Raw genomic sequence first — 16,611 nt, forward strand, 5'->3', positions numbered from 1 at the left:
TTCACCAAGAATACGCTTGACGGTTTCTGGTGTCTCCCACACCCCAGTCAACTGGACATCCACAGTTTGATCATTCCTATTTTGTCCTTACCTCTGGCCCATAGCTCAGTGTTCAGAGGGCAATGACAACCTCCCTGATTGTGGACCACTGATCCCTACACCAGACAGTGATGGCTGACTTGTGGATTCATAGGGGGCTATGGCTCAATCCCCGCCTTAGAGCGGAAGCTACAGGATCTCTGCCCTTCTCTGTCCCATGCAGGACCTTGAGCAAACATTTTCCCTGTGTAGACCTGTGGCCTTTTCTGCCCAAAGGTAGATCTGGGGGATATGTGAATCGTTAGACAGGATGCAGAGGGTGGGGCCTGTAGGTTTGGGCCTCCAGGAGACAATCTACGAAGCTTCCTGGTGGCCAGAAAGTCCCAGATAAAGAACTTGAGGGCTAGTAAACCTGCATGGAGTTTGTCTTGGGGGCTCCTTGGAGTAATAAAGAGGAAAAGGTTCTGTTCTGGTTTTCTAGGAAGTTGAGGCAGCAAGTAGCCAGCTCTCCGTGGGCTGGGGTGTCTGACGGGCAGTGCACTGTGTTCATGGGCTTTGGGAGTACCTGGCTGTGTCACGGGCTGGCTCCAGACTCCGTACATCGCCCTCATTGGTGGGCAGGTCAGGCGTAGAACAACTGATCGCATGAATGGAAAGACAGACATTGGATCTGCCCAGGGTCATGGAGTACATCAGTGTGAGAATTAAGCCTGCCTAGCACACATGCTATAAGAGACAGTTCCAGCCTCTCTGCTGAGAGGGCCTGTAAGAGTGACCTTCCTGGCCAGGTTTCAGCAGCCTCTGCCTGTGGGTCCTTCGGTCTGTGGGAGAGAGGGAAAGGGCAGGGAGTTTTCTCTTTGAGCCTGGCAAGACAGTTTGCTTACGTCACCCTGGTCCTCCAGAGCCTTGGGGCAAATAAGGAGATAGGTGTGTCGTTGGCAGTGTGTGGGGTGGAGCCATATGCTTCACACATAGGACACTACAATCAAGCCGGGTCCCCAGGCCTCTTTTAACTTTCTGAGACAGATACACAGGCTGGCCTTGACCTCACTCACTCTGTAGTCCAAGCTTCCTTTTATTATTTTATTATTTTATTTTTGTGGCTGGGTGGTGGTGGTGGTGGTAGTGAACACTTTTAATCCCTGCACTCAGGAGGCAGAGGCAGGAAGATATCTGAGTTCAAGGCCAGCCTGGTCTACAGAGTGAGTTCCAGGATAGCCAGAACCACACAGAGAAACCCCATCTCAAAAATGAAAAACAAAAAAAAAAAATTCTTTGTTGTGTTGTTTTATTTTTTTCTAAAAAGGATATTGTAATTTAATTACCATTTTCCCCCTTCTCTTTCCCCCTCCGGACCCTCCATATACCCATCTCAGCTCTCCTAATTCACGGCCTCTCATCACTAGATGGTATTTCATGCATATATGTTTTCGTATACGCCCATTTGCATATATGTTGAGTCCACGTGATGTTCCTTTGTGTATGTTTTCAGGCTGACCATCTGGCACTGGACAACCAGTATGCCCCTCCCTGGGAGGACCACTCCCAGCTCTCCTCCGTTGCTATAGTTCTTTGTGTAGGTCTGAGGTCTCATGGGCTTTTCCTCCATTCCGTTTAGAATGTTCACAGGTGTTATCTTCGTCTAGTTTATGTTTGAGCAGTCATGTCGAAGCGAGCTTATGGGTGTAGCTTCTAATGTTACCAGGAGACATAATCTTAGAACTAAGTCCCCGATCCTTTGTCTCATAAGATCTTTCTGCCCCCTCTTCCACGATGATCCCTGAGCCTTAGGTACAGAGATGTTTGGTAGATGTATCCATAGAGACAGGGCTCCACAACTTGGCATTTTGATTGGCTGTGGTTTTATGTGGTGCTCTCAGTGTGTTACAAAGAGAAGTTTCCTTGATAAGGAATGGAGAGTACTCTTATCTATGGGTATAAAGACAAGAGTTAAAGATTGCCGTTAGAGAGATTAGGCTGGGTCTGTAAATTAGTGGTTGTAGATTTGCCTCCAACAGCAATATGCTACTTTATCTATGTAATAACAATGGTTTCTATGTAACCAAGTATCTGTGTAATGACAGTGGTTTCATTAGCACTGAGTAGTTGGCTAGGTCTCCAGTACCAGGCATCATTTCCCTTTTTTTAACCAGGTAAGTCCAACTAGAGAGCTGTTGGTTACAGCCAAGGTATCTGTACCACTACTGCTCAGGGTACGCTGTGGTGGTCATTGAAGTGGTTCATAGGTATCCTAACTTGGTAGGAATGTTTGTTGCCCTAAGTGGTGTGTGTGTGTGTGTGTGTGTGTGTGTGTGTGTGTGTGTGTGTGTGTGTGTGTCTGTGTGTGTGTGTGTCTGTGTGTGTGTGTCTGTGTGTCTGTGTGTGTGTGTCTGTGTGTGTATGTGTGTGTTTGTATGTGTGTATGTGTGTGTGTCTGTGTATGTGTGTCTGTATGTGTCTGTGTGTGTGGAGAGAGAGAGAGAGAGAGAGAGAGAGAGAGGCAGCTGTCCCTTGGAGCTACAGTTACAGACTGTCATGAAAAGTGGGTACTGGGAACTGAACTCAGATCCAGTGGAAGAGAGCACACATTCTTAACCCCCGAACTATCTCTTCAACCCAAGTTCTTGAACTTTTGATCCTCTTGGCAAGCAGTTGAGATTACTAGCAGGGTTCGTTTTAGAACAACCTGTTGAGAAGCGAATGCTAAGCAGGGCATGATGGCGCTTCCTACTGAGAAGAAGGCAGAGGCAGAAGGATCTCTGTGAATTCAAGGCCAGCCTGTCTAAGTAGTAAGTTTCAGACCAGTCAGGGCTACATAGTGAAAACCTGTCTCAAAAAAAAAAAAAAAAAAAAGTGTAGGGGTGTAGGGGGCGGAACAGAGCAGGGAGATGCTAAGTGTAGGCCAACCAACAGGTACTTCTCCTCCTGCTTTGGCTACCCCTCCCCCAGTATGAAGATGAGTGCTTCATACAATAGAGTGATCTGGAGAGGGGGGTGCTATGTTGGAACCTGGAGCAAGAGAAGGACAAGAGGCAGGGGCATCCTCAGAGCCCAGGGAGTGCCAGCCAAAGACCTGGCCCTTGTGTTTTTACTCCAGACCGTTCAGGGAGAAGAGGTATGTGCCTAAGACATAGTGCTCAGGGGTATGGGGAAGACAGCACAAAAAGTGGGGGTACATGGGACCCACCACCCAAGTCCAGCAGCCTTTGAGGAATAAGGGGGATTTGTGGTGAGGTTTATGGGAACTCACATGTGAGAGAGACAGACCCCAAAAACACAGCAACTAGAGCTGCAGGGAATGAATAGCCAGACTCAGCTTGTGGAATGCCTTGGTCATCTCTGGAGCTGCACTGCCAGCTAACCCCAGCTCTGGGCAGTTGGGAGGGGGAGGAGGAAGAGGCTCTCTCTCCAGATGAGCCTAATCAAGAAGAAAGGCTCTCTCTTGGCTGCCGCCAGCTTCAATCTGAGCTTCCTATGGGCCTGAGGGAGGCATCTGTGCCAGACCAGAAGGATGGAGGGGGAGGGGAGGCAGCAGCCAGACCTGAGAACTGGGCTGGGTTCTGTGTGCATTTGCTGGCTGCAGGATGCCTGTACCTGCACTGGGATGCTTGGTATCATGGAGGGGTCCCAGAATCTGCCCTAGGCTGTGCTGATAGACAGGCCAGGGAGCTTCCCTAACCGGGCATCTCCCAGAAGCCCTCAGGGCACAGGCCTCCATCTTTGAACTCTTCCCCACCAGTAGGCTTGTTCCTTTGCTTTGAACCTATGTGTGTCTGTGTGTCCATACTTTGGTGGAGTGCCAAGGGTCAAACCCTCAAGCTGTTCATGCATCGAGGCCACTTTTCAGTCCGAATATTCTCAGATCCGAATGCTCGGCTCTGGACACCTGCCTTTCCTGAACAAAGTCAAATAATTGGCCTGTTGCCCAAATGCTGCGGTTTCCACTAAGGTTTGTTAGATGAGCGCCGGTGTGTGTCAGTCAGTCCTGTGCTGTGATTCATGTGTGACTCTCAGGCCAGCACTACGGAAGCGTTGGATCTGTTTCTGAGCGGCTTCTCATTCCAGCTCAGACACCATCGAGAGCCTTAAGCTCTCGGTGTCTTAATTTCCTCATCTGTAAAGTGAGGGCATCTCATTACCATGGGTTGCTGCAGGGTTGTGTGTATACCTGGACCATCCCCAACACACGGCACGAGGGTAAGCAGTAGCCTCTCACCACAGGGTGTTGGTGTTACTGATGAGAAAGAGATGTGTCTGTAAGCTGCGAGGAGGGGGCAGAGCGGTGTCATTAGACAGCAGGGTGGTGACATCCTACGATCACTCTGTTCAGAGTCAGGCGTGGTTACTAAGCACTGGAAGACTGGTATGTCTGCCCAGTTGAATTTTAGGTTTTATTTAATGTGAGTTTTCACATTAGTGTAGAAGTTGTATGGTTCAAGACCCAGTGGTCTTCAGCCTTCCTGATGAAACCTCGTGTTTCAGAGCCCCCCTAACCATAAATTATTCTTGTTTGCTACTCTATAACTGTAATTTTGCTGTTATGAATCGTAATGTTGTCTGATAGTCTCAGGTGACCCCTGTGGAAAGGTCTTTTGATTCCCCAAATGGGTCACAACCCACAGGTAGAGAACACCTTTCTAAAGGCCTCTGTTTTCGAGTCCTTAGAGTCAGGATGAAAACCTTACAGTCTGCTGGTTCCCCTCCCCACTGGGTTACTTTATTACACTTTGTGGGGATGGTGCGGATTGAGCCTGGAGCCTTTATTTCTTTTTTATTATTATTTTCTTTTTACCCCAGGCTGGCCTCCAATTATGGTTTTAGCCAAGGATGACCTTGAACTCCCAATCCTCCTGGCTTTACCTCCTGAGCACTGGGAACGTTGTTGTATAGCACACACCAGGTTTTATGTGGTGCTGAGGATGGACCCAGAGCTTTGTACATGGCAAGCCACATCTCCAGCCCCCTGGTCTATTCAGAGTCAGCCCCGGTGCTGTATTATTTAAGCTGTGACGACTACGCATATATTTCTAAGATCAAACTGACAGCCATGATGTGTTGCCATCACCCCTAAAGACAGCTACTGACGTCACTTAATATTGTCATTGTGGTTTCTCAGCTGCTACAGTCTGGGTTTCTGTGGCTGAATGCTGTGAATCAGGATTCTGGCTTGCCACGGAACTCCATGTCACCCCTGAAGTCTCTTACAGTCTGGACCGGTTCTGTTGGCCTTATCTCTTGTTGAAGAAACCAGGCAGTTTTTCACATTTTTGTTTTGCTTTATTGAGACACGGTCTCTTACTCTGTAGCCCAGGCTAGACAGGGTCTCTCACTCTGTAGCCCAGGCTAGCCCCGACTCACAGCAACCCACCCCCCCACCTTCGCCTCCCGAGTGCTGGAATTACAGGTGTTTGCCACCAAGCCTGGCGGACTCTCTGTCCTCTTTGTTGTTGGGCTTGAGGGATTCTGTTTGTTCCCTTTGTCATGCCCTTTCCAGGCCCACATTCCAGAGATCTCTGTCCTTCAGGCTGCTCTTACCCGATTGATACACGAATGTTTTCCATCTTCATTAAGCCCTTGAGTCCAGTTTGGCTTTTCTCTTGTTGACTGATTTTGGTCACCACCGCATCTAGTAGCTTGAGCTTCCTCTCTCTTCAAAGCATTTTATAGATTGGGTCCTTCCTTTTGGCTCTTAGTCTTTTTGAGTCCTTAGAACTGTTAAACTGAACACGGGGATTTCCTGTCTTCTGGTGCTCGACGTTTGCCTCCTGGTGAACACTTTTAACCCAGCTTGTTGTAACGGTGTGCAGGGGAACTCTGACTTGCTTGGTGCTGCTTTGGGTTTTGGCAAGGTCTCTTCGTCAGGAGCGGGACACAAAATGCCTGTTGTTTGAGCTCCTGTACAACTGAGACCAACCCGTGTCTTTAGGGCTCCATTATATCTTTGAGCCTCGGACTTGATTACAGAGCATGAGCCCATGGAGAAGACTAATTAAGATACGGCGGGTTCTGCCCTGCATCCTCAAGTGCCAGATTCTGTCTGGGTAGGGTGGGGCAGGGCCCAAGAACCTAGGGAGGGTTTTGGCAAGCTCTCTGGTAATGTCACTCTTTGGAGACTATCATGAGCTGTGGTGTCCCCAGTCCCTATAAGTCTCTTAGCTTTATACTAAACATATACAGGCATCTCCTGGGGACCTGGGGCTGTGCTGGATTTGGTTTTGTTTTTGTTGTTGTGGTTTTGTTTTTACTTTTTTTGGAGGGAAGACGATTCTGTGGCTCAGGCAGGTCTTGAACATGTGTTCCTGTCACCTCAGCCTTCCAGGTGCTGGGATTAGAGGCTTGAACCTCTGTGTCCAGCTGGTAGTGGAATGCAGTCGACCCCGAGGTTCTGTGTCTCCAGCCATGCCGACCCTGTTATCAGCCTTCAGGTTTACCCTCACATCTCAGACCTGGCGTTTCCAGAAAGGGGTGACCTCAGAGAGCAGTAACAAGAGAACAGTGACCCAGACATTCATCCCTTGCCCTCCAGCCCTGGCACTAAGCCCTGAGCCAGCCCTGGGTAGGGACTGGTAATGGAATGAAATCATAGTCACCTCTTTACAAACCTTCTGGAACTTTCTGCTTCAGAATGTTCTAGTCTCTGGTTTAGGATGCTGGGCTCTCTCGTTTCCATAGCTTTCTCTTTCACAGGAACGTTGTCAAAGTCAGGGCTCTCGGGGACTCACCCATCACCTTTGGTTGAGCAAGTACTTGTCCCTGTCTATCTGGAATATCCTCAGGTTTGAGGTTTTGGGGTTTAGTTTTTTTTTTTTTTTTCCAGTCCTAGACATTGCACCTAGGGACTTGCACATGATAGGTAAGTGTCCTGCCTCCAAGCTGCCTCCTCAAACCTTTCTTGTCATTCCGTTTGTTTCCTGAGATGCTAATCTCACTATGTAGTCCCAGGCTAGCCTCAAGATTGTGGCAGTTGTACCTGAACCTCTCTAGATGTCAAGTTGCCACACCCAACCCTTTTCTCCTGGCTTTTTATTTTGAAGCAGACTCTTACTACATTTTCCAAGCTGGTCTTGAACCTGAAATCCTTCTGCCTTGGCTCCTCCTTGTCCAGGGAACCGTCTGTGGTACAGTTGGTCACCTGAGGAACTACCAGGCCTCTTCTTCCTTTGAAATAGGGGGGCAGAAATTGAGGTCCTAGTTGCCTGTGACACTTGAGATCATTGCTGGCCTGGAGACAGAATTCGAAAATGTCTTGTGCCAAGAAGTTGTGGTTTCATTTAGGGCTTGGCCTCAGATTGAGAGACTCCGTATTGAGAAAACGTTTACCAGAAGGAAGCAGGACCTGTGGTTTCTTCCTTTTTCCTTGTGAGCAGAGAAGGCACCATGAGAAAGAACTGGGTACATCCCCTTGACCTGGGAGGAGCAGAGACTCCTATGGTTCTCCGATTGGCTCCACGGGCTAGCTGTGCCACCCCATCTTATATGGATTGGGCCCTCACTAGGGATTCTATGTGTATTAAAAAGAGACTTGGCAAGATGGCTTAGCAGGTTAAAAAAAAAAAGCATCCCTTGAAGTGTGGTGACCTGAATTTAATGCCTGGAACCCACACAAAACACCAGATACTGCAGCTCGCACATGCACAGTGCCAGGACCTCTACGGAGAGGCAGAAGGCAGAGGCAGGAGGAGCCACTGGAAGCTTGAGGGCCACTGTGGCACCGTGGGTGGAATAACACCCACCTCAACAGGCTGGGAAGAGAGAACCATCTACAGGTTCTCTGACCCCCTCGGGGAGATTTCTCGTCAGCTTGCTCATGCACTCTATAGGGTAAGAGCCAAGGGTTTTGGCTCTGTGTGGGGTGACCTTCTAATTGGGTTTTATTGTGCTTCTTTGAAGATCACTGTCAAATAAAGTGGTTTGGTTTGGTTTGGTTTGGTTTGATTTGGTTTGGTTTGGTGTGGTGTGGTTTGGTTTGGTTTGGTGTGGTTTGGTTTGGTATGGTTTGGTTTGGTTTGGTTTGGTGTGGCGTGGCGGTGGTGTGGTGTGGTGTGGTTCAGTTTGGTTTGCTTTGGTTTGACAGGGTCTTGTTGAGTAGCCCAGGCTAGTCTTTGAGTCCACTGTGTAGCCGGAGCTGACTTTAAACTCTTGGCCCCCACAATGGGGTTATGAGCAGCTGCCCCACACCTGTCTTGCCCTTTTAATCTCCTTCTATCAACCAGGCTATGATAGAAGGTGGTGCTTCAGACCCTCCCACAAAGCACTTCCAGGGAGCGGCCTCTGTGCCCACAAGGTCAGATTTTAAGAGGAAGAAACTAAAGAAAAACTTGAGCTAGCAGATGTGGAATGGTGACAGCAAACTCCAGCCCAGGCCACCTGTGCTCAAACCAAACCAGGTAATGTCCTACTCACAGTGAAGCCACCCACAGTGGCATCAGGGAGCACTCTGTTGGAGGGTCCCTGCCCCTTCCAACTTGAGTTCCAGATCAGCTACTTGCAGGGCTGGGAGAAGAAGGGGACCATGGAGAGTGGCAGGAAAATCTGTTGCTTACCGCACACTCCCCACTGGCAGCAGCATTCTTACACACACGTGCACACACAAGGGCACACACAAGTACACACACATAAGCACACACACACAAGCACACACACACTCACACACACACACACCTCACAGGAAGAAGATAGATGAGCTCTGAATTCCCACATTTGCTGCTCATATCAATACACTTTCCATCAGGTAGCGTCCCCTGAACCTCCATTTCCCATCCTCGAATACGGATAGTACTCCCCCACCTCAGGAGGGCTGCAGGAGATGAGACTGTCTCTAGCCAGTCCACAGCCAGACTCAGAGAAATTACTCCCAGAAGTGTTAACCCAGAGCCTACTAGAGCCATTTCAGGGAGGAGATTCCCAGCACCCAGCCTAATCCCATGGCATAAAGCCACAGGGCACACACAGGACGATGGCAAAGTGGAAAGTGTCCCATTGTCACTCCCAGGAGGGCTGCTGTGGAGAGAAGTGGGCCCCGCCTACAGTGCAGACAAGTGCCTGCTAGCACAGGAAGTGAGGCCGTTGCTCCCGAGTGCTGAGTCATCAAAGCCTTGTGCAAACAGGGTCCCTGAGTAGAAGGCACCAGACACTCCTGGGACAATGCCAGCACCCCAAAAGCTCTGTGATGAATGCCAGGCTCATGGCACACATGTCAAACAACGGACACTCCCATGCCCTGACCTTACTAGGTGCCATCCTCCCTCACTTCGGTGACCGCTCCTCCATTTCAGACAAACCTTGGCAATAGAAATAAGGCCTGGGCGGGGCAGATGGGTAATGACAGTCTCGGTCACGTTATTCTGGACTGGGTAGCTTCATTCATGGGGACCACCAGCTCCCTTTCCAGTGAGGAGATACAAGTCTATGAGACAGACTTATGATGTCCCATTCTATAGACAGGAAAATGGAGTCTCTAAGGGCTAAGTCACCAGAGCTCAGCCGTAGTGAGACAGAGACTGGCTGGCCTCAGAGAACACACTGGATCTCACTCAGTTGGTAGGAGAACTTGTCTGTTGAGAGAAGTTGGAGTAGGGGCTGTAGCAAACATTCTGCAGAAGTGGTTTTGGGGATTCATACTTGAAAAAACTGAAAGGCCTTAATGTATCAGCAAACAGATCAATAGCTATGACTAGTAGCCTCCTCTGTCACCACAGTGATCGTCTGCTTACCTGGCTTAGAGTGAACCTTTGTAGAATTGGCCACTATCACCAGGCTTGGTGGCACAACCTGTAACCCTAGCACTCAAGAGATCAAGGAAAAACAGTCATGAGTTCAAGGCCATTCTGGTCTAAGATTGTGCCTCAAAAAGAGCCGTGAAACCAGACCACTGCCCAGACTGTGCCTGTTAAGTCGTCTCAACTGTGTCCCATGATGAGGCAGTGAGCCTTATACTATCGGTCCCTCCATCCCCTGCAGATGTCATGGCAACCCCAGTACCGCAGCTCCAAGTTCCGACATGTCTACGGCAAGCCCGCCAGCAAAGAGAACTGCTACGACTCGGTGCCCATCACACGCAGTGTCCATGACAACCACTTCTGTGCCGTGAACCCCCACTTCATCGCTGTGGTCACTGAGTGTGCCGGCGGGGGTGCCTTCCTGGTCATCCCTTTGCACCAGGTAAGGACCCTATCGATCATGAGGCCCAGCTTCTACAGGCCTACAGACAGATGGACAAGGTAGGAAGCCCAGTCCAGATATGACTGAAGGCCGGGCCTGCTTCAGTTGTGTGAGCTTGTGTTATCCAGTTCTTAGGCTCTTGGTCTCCTTTGGAAAAGTCGACATTCTGAGAGTTGAGCTGGCCCAGCCACTTATAGGACCTTGTCTCTCCCAAGCAAAAATAGTGCTCACTCCAAATTTTCCTCTCTTGAGTGAAATATACTTCTTAGAAAAAAAAGAAAGAAAAGAAATATACTTCTTAGAACAATTAGCTGGGCTCAACTGGAATTGGGGAGATTGCCGAAGCCACCTCCCCTTGTCAAGAGGAGAGAATGGGAAGCTCAAAACCAACAGGGAAGAGGGAGAACACTTATCCCTAGAGCCAGCAGTGAGAACGTGGTTGCACCAGAAACCATTGCTGTCACCCAGTGTTTGGACCTACAGAGTGACATCATATAGGTCTATCCTAAAGGGGACCTTTGTGGGATCCGAGTGCTCAGCCTACCTTCAGCAGAACCCATGCAGAGGCCTGGGGGAGAAGGGATCTCAGGCTGGTCCTACACAAGTAGGAGAGGTGTTTAGGAAGCCTGGCCACGGGAAAGGAGCCCAAAAATTAGTAGGCAGGGAACCTGGGAAGTCACAAAGACTGACAATCAAGAGTCTGATGAAAGGCAAGAAGCAGACCTGGAGCACTGAAGAGGCAGTCAAAGCCCGGAGGGCGGTGAGTTCAGAGCTAGCCCCTCATCACAACGCAGCGGGTATAGGAACCAGTAACAGCAGACCAGCTAAATGAGGCCTCGTGCACCCACTCGTGTGGAATGTTTGCTGGCTCGCTTGCCTGCTTTTGACAGCGTCTCCTATAGTCCAGCTCTGGAACTCCCTGTGTAGCCCAGGTTGGCCTTGACCTCTTCCTCCTAAGTTCACCTCCTGAGTGTGAGTTACAGTTGTACACCACACTTCCAGATGATTTATTAGTCAAAGGGGGGTCAATTGCCTATTTTACTATTGTTGTCTGTTAATTTGTTGTGTATGTGTTCCTCTGTGGGGGAGTTATGGGGGTCATGTACATGCATACCACAGTGCAAATGTAGAAATCCAAGGACAACTTCCTGGAGTCAATTCTCACCCCCAGCCTCATGAAGTGAGGCAGGGTCTTCATTATTGTTTCTAGCACTGTGCAGCTTACGCCAGGCTAGCTGGCCATCCAACTTCTTGTGATTCGCTGTCTCCTCCTATCTCCTAGGATTTGGGTACTAAGATTACAGGTGAGCATCTAGGATGCAGGTGCTGGGGTTACAGGTGAGCACCTAGGAGGCAGGTGCTGGGGTTACAGGTGAGCACCTAGGAGGCAGGTGCTGGGGTTACAGGTGAGCACCTAGGATGCAGGTGCTGGGGTTACAGGTGAGCACCTAGGATGCAGGTGCTGGGGTTACAGGTGAGCACCTAGGATGCAGGTGCTGGGGTTACAGGTGAGCACCTAGGATGCAGGTGCTGGGGTTACAGGTGAGCACCTAGGATGCAGGTGCTGGGGTTACAGGTGAGCACCTAGGATGCAGGTGCTGGGGTTACAGGTGAGCACCTAGGATGCAGGTGCTGGGGTTACAGGTGAGCACCTAGGAGGCAGGTGCTGGGGTTACAGGTGAGCACCTAGGAGGCAGGTGCTGGGGTTACAGGTGAGCACCTAGGAGGCAGGTGCTGGGGTTACAGGTGAGCACCTAGGATGCAGGTGCTGGGGTTACAGGTGAGCACCTAGGATTCAGGTGCTGAGTCATAGATGATCATCGCTACATCCAGCAGTTTATTTGTTTGTGTAGGTGGGTTGTTTGTTTTTCTCTTTGTAGTTTTTGTAGACAGGGTCTCATCAAGTTACAGCCAAGATAGCCTTGGCTTGACTGGTACTTACTGTGTAGACCAGGATAGCCTCAATCACAGAGATCTACCTGTCTGTCCTTCTTGAGTGTTCAGATTGAAGGTATGGGCCATCACACCCTGCACATCGAGCTTTTTAAGTGTCTTCTGGGGATTAAATTCAGGTTGTTAGTCTTGCACAGCCTGAAGCCTCTGGACATTTGTCATCCTGCCTGGATTGTGTTGTTGTAGTTTCCCATTGGCTTTAATCACAGGACTTGGTAACACCAAGAGATTCCCTAATGGGTCTCCTAGCCAGCTAGACCGCAGCCTGAAAGCTACTATATAACTCCCCCCCCCCCATATATTGTAATTCATTCTCTCAGTCCTGTTCCTCTAGAGAACCCTGACTAGTACATACAGGTAGTGAGTGCTTTTACACACTGATGCTCTAGCCCCAATTTCCTTTTCTTTCTTTTTTTAAATAGCTAGATACACCTTGTATGTGCTGGGTAAGTGTTCAGCCACTATGCCTCCAGTCCCTAAGAAAGGCAAAATTTAAAACACTTGGAACTGAGTGACCATGTCCGTAAACACACCTGACACTCGGGGTGTGATCCGTCCAGATCGTCCAGATCGGGAGTCTCAACACTGATGCTTACGTTAAAGGGGGAGAAGGCTGAAGTTAGTGAGGAGACATTCAAGCTAAGAACTTAGGGGGTAAGCAATAGAGCAAGCCCAGAGAAAACTCAAGGGGGAAAAGATGAGAAGAGGCAGAAGTCAGGGTTGGAGAGGTGGCTCAGCAACCAAGAACCCATGGAGGACTCAAGTTTGAGTATCAACATCCAGTTCTGGCAACTCAACCTATGTCTGTGCCTGTAACCAGCCTCCATGGGTATCTAACAGAAACACACACGTAAGCACCCACGCATGCATGCACGCACACATGCACGCACGCACACAATACCTGCTCTCATGCACATGTGCACAAGCAAGTTAAAAAATAAATAAATAAAAAAAGAAACCAAGGAAAGATAATTCAAAGATGCATTAGAAATATATATATATATAAAATGGAAAGGTAAACTGAGCAGTCCAGAGGCAGCTCATCCGTGCAGGAGAGCTGCGGGAGCCAGAGAGCACTGATTGCTGTCGTCAGCGACCTGAAAGTGTGGCTGAAATGGACAGACTCCTTGCATTAGTGATTCAAGTAGGAATGAGCCACCTGGACAATCCTGTGGTCATTAACAGACAGAGCATTAGGGCTGCAGAGATGGCTCAGTAATTAAGAGCACTGACTGCTCTTCCAGAGGTCCTGAGTTCAAATCCCAGCAACCACATGGTGGCTCACAACCATCTGTAATGAGATCTGATGCCCTCTTCTGGTGTGTCTGAAGACAGCTACAGTGTACTTATATATAATAAATAAATAAATCTTAAAAAACACACACACAAACAGAATGTTAAAAGCCCTTCACAGAAATCTTGGAAAGGAATGGTAAATTGTGAAATTAAAAAAGGACATTCTCTTTTTAAAAAAAAAAAAAAATGTGTGTGCTGTGTGTGTGTGTCCATGCACATGCAAACCAGAGGCACTGGTTCCTCTACAAGAGAAGTGTAAACTATGGACCACTGAACCGTCTCTCAAGCACTTCCCCTTACCACATTTCAAGACAGGGTCTTACTCTGCAGACTAAATTGGCCTCAGATTCCCAGCAGTCACCCTGCCTCTGCCTCCAGAGTTCTGGGGTTACAAGTGTGAGTCACCACACCTCGCCGAGGGTACTTGCCTAATGAAGAACTCCATTCTGGTGGTTGAGGATGTAGCTCTGTTGGACATAAGGCCCTGGGCTCCATCCCCAGTGCTGGATAAGCTCTGCATGGTTGTGCACACCTGTAATCCCACTCAGGACTAGAAGATCCATCCTTTGCTACAGAAAGAGATTTGGGCCAGCCTGAGCTACATAAGACCAGTTCGAAAAACAAAACCAAAATTCACTTCCTGAAGCCAGACACCAGACACCTTGGTTCAGACTGTATTCCTTTGCACTTGGAAGACTGCAGCAGGAAGATTAGCACAAGCTTGAGGCTAGCCTAGGCTACATAAGGCCCTGTCCCACTCCCACCCCCCCACAAAAAAAAAAAGAGGAGGAGGAGGAGGAAGCAAGAGAGTGAGTTTAGGAGCATTGGTCCTGTTATTACCAAGCTGGGGAGCCCATGTATTGTCAACAGTATTTCACTTACACAACACATAGCTTCATACAGCCCAATCTCACATTGAGATTACAAAGTACAGATTCCATCATCCCATTCCCCTGAAGTTAAGAACAGTGGTACTGTAGGCTTTGAATAACCAAGTGGGCGTGGCTGTGAAATCAGACACCTCAAAGGTTTGGCCACTAGTGATGGTTCCTGGACCTGGGAGGGCTGTCCTGCTGATCCGTTGATTGATTAACCAAGCGTTCACGAGGCTGAACATTTCCAATCCATGCACTTTGGGGGCATATTTGTTGCATTTACAAAGTCCTACAAAGCTGGAGAGATGGCTCAGTGGTTAAGAGCACTGGCTGCTCTTCCAGAGGTCCTGAGTTCAATCCCCAGCACCCACAAGGCAGTTCACAACTTTATGTAACTGCAGTTCCAGGGGATCTGGCACCCTACAGAGGCATGCATGCAGGCAAAACACCAATGCCATAAAAATATATCTTAAAATGAAAAGAAGAAAGGAAGGAAGGAAGGAAGGAAAAAAAGAAAAGAAAAATGAGGCAACCATTAAAAAAACTAAAAAGAGTTCGAGGAAGTGATTACTCTAAACTGTTATAGACTCTTCCAGAAAAAGAGCCTCTCCCTTTGGTGTTCTGGGAGCTTGTAACCCTGATGCCAAAGCAGGTAAGGACAAAGAGAAACGTGCACATCAGCTGCGCTCCAGGCAGAAATGCTGCCTGAGTAGCAAAGATGGTACCCAGGCAGAGAGGACAGCTGGTTGGGGTGTGGCCTAGTTGGGAGCGTGGTTGCCTGGTGTGCTTGAAGCTCCAGCTTCAGTCTCAGCACCCGGTACCCCAGACACCGCTGTGGTGGAGCATGTCTATAATCCCAGCGCTTGGGATGTGGAGGCAGGCAGCTCATACTTTAAGGTTACATGGCAAGTTCAAGGCCAGCCTGGGATATGTGAGTGAGACAGTATTTCTAAAAGAAAAAAAAAAAGAGAGAAAAGAAAAGAAAGGGGTAGAGGGAGGGAAGGAGGGAGGGAGAAAGCAGTTACATCTGGGTCAAAGTGGGTTTATTCCAGAATCTAACGGTGGCTTGCTAGGAAAATCATCATTTAGCAGCTGAAAGGAGGTACTTACAGCTATCCCCATAGATGCAGAAGGAAGTTGGCCAAAGCTTCATTTGAATGGTTTCAGTCCGTAATTCACTGGCCCTGTTACAAATGGGCCACGGGCAGGTGACTGATTATATGGGAAGCACATGCTAGATAATTCTGCTCACCAGTAAGCAAATACCACAGTCCCACCATCCCTTTCTTTCTTAAGATACGATCTCTCTCAGACAGCAATGTGGAAGTGTAAGCTGAATAAACCCATTCCTCCCCCTGCCCCCAAAAAAGATAGGATCTCCCTCTATAGACCATACTAGACTCAAACTTGCAATCCTCCTGGCTCAGTCTCCTGAATACTGCAATTATAGGCATGCACCACCACTGCTCCCACCCAGGTCTCCTTGCAGGGCCTTTCCCCCAGGACCTGAACACATTGTATAGGGCTCTTCCTCCCCAAGACTCTACCACATCCCAGTCATGGTTCCCTGGGACTTCCTCTTCAGCACAGACCTTAAGGAGCCACTCCAGACCCAAAGTGTAGCCCTAGGAATAAAGATAATTGTGTAACATTGTAAACTACACAAGAAATTCGGAAGTGCGGTTGAATGAACTCCTGGTTTTCTTGTATGGGGTTTCCCAGTCATTAACCTTTGCCAGATCTCGATGAGCACTTGCATGCTTGTGCGTGCATTTGTGTGTGTGCTTGGAAAAGTTACAGCTCTAACCTTTCACCTCTAATAGTACCCATCAATCATATACTGTAAGAACAGGACCGTTCTTTTGTATAACTACTTCCTGGAAGTTGAAGGTGCCGTGGTAGAAGTGCAGCCAGTCCTTACACCATTTTTCAGTCTGATTGAGAACAAGACCCCAATTCCAGATCACACTTCATATTTAATTATCGTATCTCCTTGTCTTCATTTAAAGATCTTAAATGTTTTATGTTTAAGGAGCAAAGGATAGTGACTTTGTGGAACGTGACTAAATTTAGGTCGTCAGGTCGTTGCCTCGTGGTGGTTAGACTCCTGTGTATGTGGAGCAGGAAGACTAGACAGTCATGTTGTACCCTTCTGGTTCATTGCATCATGGAACACGGCTGTCGTCCTCCTGCCGTGGTTGGGCCGTTAGCTTTGATAAATTATACACGGGAATTTTTGTGAGCGTCTTGTTAAAAAGAAATGGCTCTTACTGGCTGATGAGATGGC

General features: G+C 48.7%; 1 protein-coding gene across 1 annotated transcript in view; it reads left to right on the plus strand.

Annotated features, from left to right (window-relative positions):
• Positions 1-16,611, plus strand: part of CORO2A (coronin 2A) — a 55,319-nt gene that overhangs the window by 14,716 nt on the left and 23,992 nt on the right. Inside the window, exon 2 of the mRNA XM_080940199.1 lies at positions 10,000-10,200. Coding sequence (XP_080796325.1) covers positions 10,000-10,200 — 201 coding nt within the window. The remainder of the gene's footprint in view (positions 1-9,999; positions 10,201-16,611) is intronic.

This window comes from Micromys minutus (genome assembly GCF_963924665.1).
Source record: "Micromys minutus genome assembly, chromosome: 28".
In the NCBI taxonomy this organism is placed as follows: domain Eukaryota; kingdom Metazoa; phylum Chordata; class Mammalia; order Rodentia; family Muridae; genus Micromys; species Micromys minutus.